The sequence below is a fragment of the Gadus morhua genome, chromosome 11 (assembly GCF_902167405.1).
Source record: "Gadus morhua chromosome 11, gadMor3.0, whole genome shotgun sequence".
In the NCBI taxonomy this organism is placed as follows: Eukaryota; Metazoa; Chordata; class Actinopteri; order Gadiformes; family Gadidae; genus Gadus; species Gadus morhua.
Window position 1 is genome coordinate 28,480,592 of NC_044058.1, and position 8,008 is coordinate 28,488,599.

Sequence of the window (8,008 nt, forward strand, 5' to 3'; positions counted from 1 at the left end):
ACCCGGCGCCGCCGCTCTCAGAACAGGGACCGGCTCCGCGGCGTCGCCCTCCGTCGCGCCGCGATGTCACTCACATTAATGAGACGCAAAGGGCGGCCATTCCTCTCTCCTTCACTCCAACCTCGGCTCAGACGGACGGCCCGGTGCTGGATGATAACATCTGTCTCCCACACAAGGCCCTCCAGACAGGGGCCCCCTCTCCATCGACCCCCCCGGGGCCCGCAGACACCGGACAGGATCCTGGGGAAGGACAAACAAACACACTAACAACAACAACGACGTCTGGAAGATGTCTCCGTATTTTTAACAGAAAGAAATTCAGTTAATAATGTGTTATATAATAATGTCTTTATGTGATCAAATAATTTGTATGTAATATGATTGTATCAATTGAAGTATTTATCTATAAAGCTCACATGCAGGATCAAAGGTATAAAATAAAATAAAAGAGGAATGGTATCTTATTGGACGGTTAATTAGATGTCGACTCATCAACTAGGCATGGATGCAGACGATGAGATGAGAGAGCTCCACTAACCAGACCTCCCTCAATGAGACCAGAATGAATGCAGAAGAAAAAACATCTGATTGTGAGATGGACACCTAGAATGGTGTAGCCGACATCATATTCCTGTCCTTTGGAGTGGTTTACCCCGTTTAATAAAATCCACCTGTGAACATATCTATTTCTGGTCATCAATCAGACAAACGGATGAATGATTGACTCACTGATCGATGATTGACTCTGAACTTTCTGTTGGTCATCTTGTGTACCGATGACTTGTAAACATCCTGCTCAGTTCTACCGCCACAGAAGCTGCTAACTGTTTGAACTCAGTGAAGACAGGTTTACAACACACTAGTGTACTATGTTTGCATCATATATCTCTACAAAAACATATAGTGCTCAAACTCAAAGTGAAAAAAACGTGACAAGTAGTCACGCAAAATTAATCTGAATACAGTCTGCTAATCTGAATATCTCTGAAAGATGTTGGGGATTCATGACCAAATTAACCACAAGAGGGCGCAGTGAGCAAGAATAGTAAAGCATTCATTCGACAGGCAGAGATTCCTTAATCTATCATTCTTCGGTGCTCCAGGTTTACATTTGCTTTGGGTCGATTCATATTGTTGATAAATTGAGTCCAAATGGGCCTACTGACCGGGTCAACTCGTCTGTAGGCTTACTTGATTGGACCCTACGTTACCCAAGATCTTCCATTTTTTCATTGGACCATTGAGTTACCCAAAACGAAATTTATTATGATTTACATGAGGTATTAACCATTATTATAACAATTGTTCCACACCACTTGGTCTAGGATATTAAAAACAGCAACGATAAGTTGTTGCTGTGACTCTGCTTGTGCGCTCTTGGAAAAATAATCAATGTAATTTCCTTGCATTGCTTAAAGGTCATTTTAATACACCAACACGTGATCCACGATCGATCATTCATAACATTCCTTTTCCAAACTCAGCTCTGTGCGGGTGTGCGCTCGGGTTCTGCGCGTGGCCGGACTCCGTCGAGGGGCGCCGAGCTGGGAGCAGAGAGCGCGCGGCAGAGACGCGCAGAGGAGACGCGCGGAGCTGAGGAGAAGCTGAGACTGGAAGGCTTCATCTCCCCGTCACTTCACGGAGACACCGGGACCCGTCGCACCGTCCGGGTCCCGTCGCACCGTCTGACCCCAGAGCAGGTCCGATTCCGGGCATTGGCGCACAATGGAAAGTTTAACCCAACGTACTTTGATTGAAATTCCTCAATGAAATTCCTCTTCAATGAATTCCTGAAGTAACTCTGGAGAACAAAATGGATTTAGATATTTTTTTGCCGTCGCGTAAGAAGTCCTTGAAGAAAGTTTAGTATGCCTCCTTAATGTAAGGCTCCTTTAGGATTCCATTCGACTCTACAGATCGCAATCCCTAGTCCCCAGCCATGGACTCCCTATACGACTCCACGGACGTCCCGCTGCTGGACCGCAACTGGACCAACGCCTCGGACACCAACGGCACGGCGGACGGGAACCAGTTCGTCCAGCCGGTGTGGCGGATCGTCCTCTGGGGTCTGGCTTACTCCTGCATCGTCCTGGTGTCCGTGGTGGGCAACCTCATAGTCATGTGGATCATCATGGCTCACAAGCGCATGAGAACCGTCACCAACTACTTCCTGCTGAACCTGGCGTTCGCCGAGGCGTCAATGTCGGCCTTCAACACGGTCATCAACTTCACGTACGCGGTGCACAACGACTGGTACTACGGGCTGGTCTACTGCCGCTTCCACAACTTCTTCCCCGTGGCCGCCGTGTTCGCCAGCATCTACTCCATGACGGCCATAGCGCTGGACAGGCAAGTGGATCAGTTAAATTACATTACATTCAGTTAAATTACATTCAATGAATTTAAATTACATGCAAATCAGTTCAGTTCAGTTTAATCCGATTCAATTAGGCTACATTCAATTCAATTGTATTTGTTGGTTTAGGGTGAGGGTAACCCTTAATCACAGGTCCAGTCTCAAAGGGCTCAACAGGTCCTATATTTATGACCCCCCCCCCCTGACCCTAGCCCCCCAGAGGGCAAGAAGAAATTCCCTATTAGCAAGGAAGAAATCTTGAGAAGGGGGATCCCTCCTTCCAGGGATGGGCAGGAGTGCAATAGGTGCCATAATTGACATACACACATACATACATACATACACACATACATACGATACAGGCAAAACATTTGTATTCGGTGATGGGGTGCTGGCCGGTTCACCGTACGGAGAGTTGGTGTGTGTTCTGCATCGAGTCGCAGTCAACGCCACACGCTGCAACAGGCAGAATAATGAATTCAATCAAACCAGATATAAAACTATGACCAGCCCACCTCAAACATTACCAATGACTTAAAATACGTTCGGATGAACACAGCTGTTGTTGTACCTGTATATTGGTGTGATTATTATTTTTCCGTCTTGAATTTCGAGCAGAGCTATTGTGAGAGAATTAATTTCTCCGGGGATTAATAAAGTATTCCCATCAACCGTCACTGTGCCACCAAACAGATCTTAATAACACGAACACCGTGTAGAGTTTGGGGTGAGGAACTGTCCACGCTCAATAAATCAATAGTTATTAATTATTATTATTTATGTGTATGACCAAGCGTCGTTCTCTATGAATATGGAACAGGTGAAGGCCTATTCAGTTCTGTTCATCACTCTGAGATTTATTGAGGTAGGTTGCTGCTATGGTGGGGTTATTAACATGCTTCAGCACCCTCCTCTTCCTCGAGACCTGCGTGTGGGTGCGTGTGAGTATGTGTGTGCGTGTGATTATCTTTGTGTGTCTGTGTGTGTGTGCATGTGTGGGTGTGTGTGAGTATGTGTGTGTGTGTGCATGTGTGTGTGTGTGTGTGTGTGCCCGGGGTGCTTGTGAGTATTTGTGTGGGTGCGTGTGTGTGTGTGTGTGTGTTTGTGCGTGTGTAAGGGAAAGAGTATGAGATAGAGACAATGTGTTTTTGTGTGGTGTGTCAGAGTGTGTGTGCGGTTGCGTGATAGTTTATATGTGCGCGTGTGTGTGGATGCATATGAGTATGTGTGTGTGGGTCTGTGTGATAGTTTACGTGTGTGTGTGTGTGTGCGTGAGAGATAATGTGTCTTTGTGTCAAGTGTCAGGAATATGTGTGGTTGCGTGATAGTTTATATGTGTGCGTGTGTGTATATGTTAGAGAGACAGAAAGATGAATTGTGTGAGTGTGTGATTTTAGGTCTGAGATATGCGAGAGAGAGTGTGTGTGTGCACTTCATTTGTGATATGTCATAATTCCTAAGGCAATGCTAATAGTCCTGCATTATTAAAGTCCCTGAGGTTTATTCACCTTAACTCAGGCGCCATGAGGAGCATGCATGCTGGGTAGTCGACTCAGGTTGCGTCTCTGGATTTTCCTCCCAGGGTAACAGAGGGAGCTGTTTTAAATGCTCACCTTTGGGGAACAGGTGGGGACGGGGGAAGGTCTGCTCACATCAGATACACTCACCACTCTCGTTGTCCTACGCAAACCCACACACTCTCTCGCACACACACACACACACACACACACTCTCCCTCTCACACACACACACACACTCACCACTCTCGTTGTCCTACGCAAACCCACACACTCTCTCGCACACACACACACACACACTCACCACTCTCGCTCTCTTGCACAAACACACACACTCTCCCTCTCACACACACACACACACTCACCACTCTCGCTCTCTTGCACAAACACACACACTTTCTCTGGCATACACACACACACAGACACATTTATACTCTCTCACACACAAATTGATACTCACACACACACATTTTTACTCTCACTCACACACACACATTTATACCCTCTCTCTCTCCCCCCCCCCCCCCCCCCCCACAGTTGGTAAATTATGCTGTCAGTGGCGCAGTGTGCACATGGCTCAGAACAATGGCGTGACGCCCCCCCCCCCCCCCCCACCCCCCGGCTGCAGATAAGACTATCTTCTATAATACAATATCATCTTAATGAGACGTGCGCTCCCCACCAAGCCTTTCATCGCAGAGTCCTGGCAGTGCGACGGGGAGATGAGAAACCCGTCATAAAGGCGATGGGAGGAGAGCGATATGGATCATGTGCGATGGATGGAGCCCTGAATCAGCACTGAATGTACTTTAGTGACACTGTGGGACTGCATGTCTGTCAGCGATGATCGAACTGGAAATACATTCTGTGTTATGGCGCTGAATGCGATGCCAGTCGCATCATGAAATAATGTTTAACCGCTGTTACAGGAAGTACTTCGAACACTCCTCTGAGCCATGGGGGAGACCGCAGGAAGATGTGACGCTGGTTTGGTTTTGTGGCTGCGTGTCTGCGGTCAGGTCTTTACCACCTCTCCCAGGACAGGACGTAATGCACCGGCTCAGAGGACTGCCCCACCAGAGCCCATGCAGACTCAAACAGGAGTGTGTTCCACAAGATTGAACCACAAGGGACAATCAATCCCATGAGAAACTTCTCTCAGAGATATTTCTTTATGGAGCCAATACCTTTGATAGGTATTATCATTGTAGACGTTGGAGGAGCACCCAGGGTGGTACCGACAGGACAAAACACATGTCACAGAGATGACTTATAGAGGCGTTCCAGTGGGCCGCCCATCTCTCTACTGCTATGGAACAATGTGTTGCAAACGGGGGGCGTGCATGTGACTCAGGCGGTAGAGCGGGTCTGTTGGTAACTGCACGGTTGCTAGTTCGATCCCCGGCCCCTGAGCAAGACGCCTCACCCTGACTGCTCCCGACGAGCTGGGCTTTCACCCTGTGTGGTTGGCTGCGTCCTTTGGTGAATGTGTTCATGAATGGGTGACTTTTAGGCAATATTGTAAACCGCTTCGAGTGGCCACCGGGTTGAAGAGCGCTGTATAAATGCAGCCCGTTTACCATCCTGCACTGTCCCGTCCTGCTGTGAAGCTGTGCCGTTCACCGTGTGTAACGTTGCCCAGAGCTCAGATCTGAACGGAGCGATAGCCCGCATGTCTCTGAGCTGACAGGGCCTGCGTCAGCCGTCCGTCTCCTGGAAGGCTTCGGTGGCGCTGCCGCCATCACACGTCACGTTCCCCCTAATCTGCGCCTCCCATCAGGGGAGGGGGGGTGGAGGGGGGGGGGGGGGAGCAATCACTCATTCACCGGCATGAAGCCCGCGTCTCAGGCCCGACTCTCTGCGTCACGCGGTAATGTCTTGTCTAGGGGTGAAATGACAATGGCAGCTTTCGAGAAGACGAGGACTGGGGGGAGGGGGGGGGGACTTGCTAATGGATATGAGGAGCTGAGGACTCAATCGCTACCCCTCCTCTTGCAACGCAGCGGATCGGTTGGAGTGAAGCCGACCCACTGCCGGCCGTGTGGGCGTGGCAGAGGGAGGGGCTTATCAATGGCTCCTCACACACATAGGTCTCACGGCTCTGGCTGGAGGCCAGTTCTGCGTCTTGGCGCCCACCACTTCTCCCCCTCCTCCTTCTCCTCCCTCTCCTTCTCCTTCTCCTCCCTCTCCCCCTCTCCCTCTGTCCCTCTCCTCCTTCTCCTCCCTCTCCCCCTCTCCCCCTCTCCCTCTCCTTCTCCTCCCTCTCTTTCTCCTCCCTCTCCTCCCTCTCCTCCCTCTCCTTCTCCTCCCTCTCCTTCTCCTCCCTCTCCTTCTCCTCCCTCTCCCTCTCCTCCCTCTCCTTCTCCTCCCTCTCCTCCCTCTCCTCCCTCTCCTCCCTCTCCCTCTCTCCCTCTCCTTCTGTCCCTGCGGACCTCTCGCGTCCCTCCCAGCCTCCCAGCACCCGAGCTGCCTGCTGGGGCTCCCTGGCTTGGGCTGCGCAGGGACCTCCCTCGAAATCGCATTGAGTTTAATAAATACATATATATATTTTTTATTTTCATCAACTGGATCCGTAATTATTCACCCCCCCACCCCATCCTGTCCACTATAGTGTATTATACTGCCTAGTATAGTATAGTGTATTACAGTCTAGTATAGTGTATTATACTGCCTAGTATAGTATAGTGTATTACAGTCTAGTATAGTGCATTATACTGTCTAGTATAGTATAGTGTATTACAGTCTAGTATAGTGCATTATACTGTCTAGTATAGTATAGTGTATTACTGTCTAGTATAGTGCATTATACTGTCTAGTATAGTATAGTGTATTACTGTCTAGTATAGTGTATTATACTGCCTAGTTTAGTGTATACTGTCTAGTATAGTATAGTGTATTACAGTCTAGTATAGTGTATTATACTGTCTAGTATAGTATAGTGTATGATACTGTCTACTATAGTGTATTATACAGTCTAGTATAGTGTATTACAGTCTAGTATAGTGTATTATACTGCCTAGTATAGTATAGTGTATTACTGTCTAGTATAGTGTATTATACTGCCTAGTATAGTATAGTGTATGATACTGTCTACTATAGTGTATTATACAGTCTAGTATAGTGTATTATACTGTCTAGTTTAGTGTATTATACTGCCTAGTATAGTATAGTGTATTACAGTCTAGTATAGTGTATTATACGGCCTAGTTTAGTGTATTATACTGTCTAGTATAGTATAGTGTATTACAGTCTAGTATAGTGTATTATACTGTCTAGTTTAGTGTATTATACTGCCTAGTATAGTATAGTGTAATAAACTGTCTACTATAGTGTATTATACTGTATAATACTACTATAGTATAGTGTATTATACTATGTACTGTCTAGTCTAGTCAGTGCGATCCTGCCTGGTGACAGACAATCATGAGGCTGACAGGTGGTGGTGGTGGTGAAGGGAGGGGGGGGGGGGGGGGGGGGGGGGGGGGGGGAGCTGAAAGCCTCACCAGGACCCTCTGTCCTCCATTCAGAGGATTGATTTCTCACACAGACGCACACACGCACGCACAAGCACACACACATGTACACACACACACACACACTCACACAGCGTCCGTCGAGTCAAGTGCAAGAACCCCCCCCCTCCCCCAGGTCTATCTGCCCCCTGTGAGGGGGGGGGGGGGGGTTCCGAAAGCAGCAGCCCCCCCGCTGGGTTCAGGACCCCAGCAGCAGATGCCTCTCCAGTCACCTTAGCACCCTCCCGTCCTCGTGATCCTCCTGGAAGACGAGGACGGGAAGGAGTCGACGTTCCGCCCTCACAGCTCACAGGGAGCAGCTCTATAAAAAGACCTGGGAGGGTTCGCACCACTGACACAAACTCTGGTACTTTATTCTAATGGCAACTAGTGGGGTTTTCTCCTTTCTCTCCTATCCCCTCCTCTCCCCTCCTCTCCTCCCCTCCTCTCCTCTCCTCTCTCCTCCTCTCCTCTGTTCTCCTCTCCTCTCCTCTCCTCCTCTCCTCTCCTCCTCTCTGTTCTCCTCTCCTCTCTCCTCCTCCTCTCTTCTCCTCTCCTCTCTCCTCCTCTCCTCTGTTCTCCTCTCCTCTCCTCTCCCCTCCTCTCCTCTCCTCCTCTCCCCT

At 48.9% G+C, this 8,008-nt stretch overlaps 1 protein-coding gene across 2 annotated transcripts in view; it reads left to right on the forward strand.

The window, feature by feature from the left end:
- Positions 1-1,487: 1,487 nt before the first annotated feature.
- Positions 1,488-8,008, forward strand: part of tacr1a (tachykinin receptor 1a) — a 33,527-nt gene continuing 27,006 nt past the window's right edge. For both annotated transcript variants that reach the window (XM_030371567.1, XM_030371566.1), the window contains exon 1: positions 1,488-2,349. In XM_030371567.1, coding sequence (XP_030227427.1) covers positions 1,940-2,349 — 410 coding nt within the window. In that variant the 5' untranslated portion in view covers positions 1,488-1,939. The remainder of the gene's footprint in view (positions 2,350-8,008) is intronic.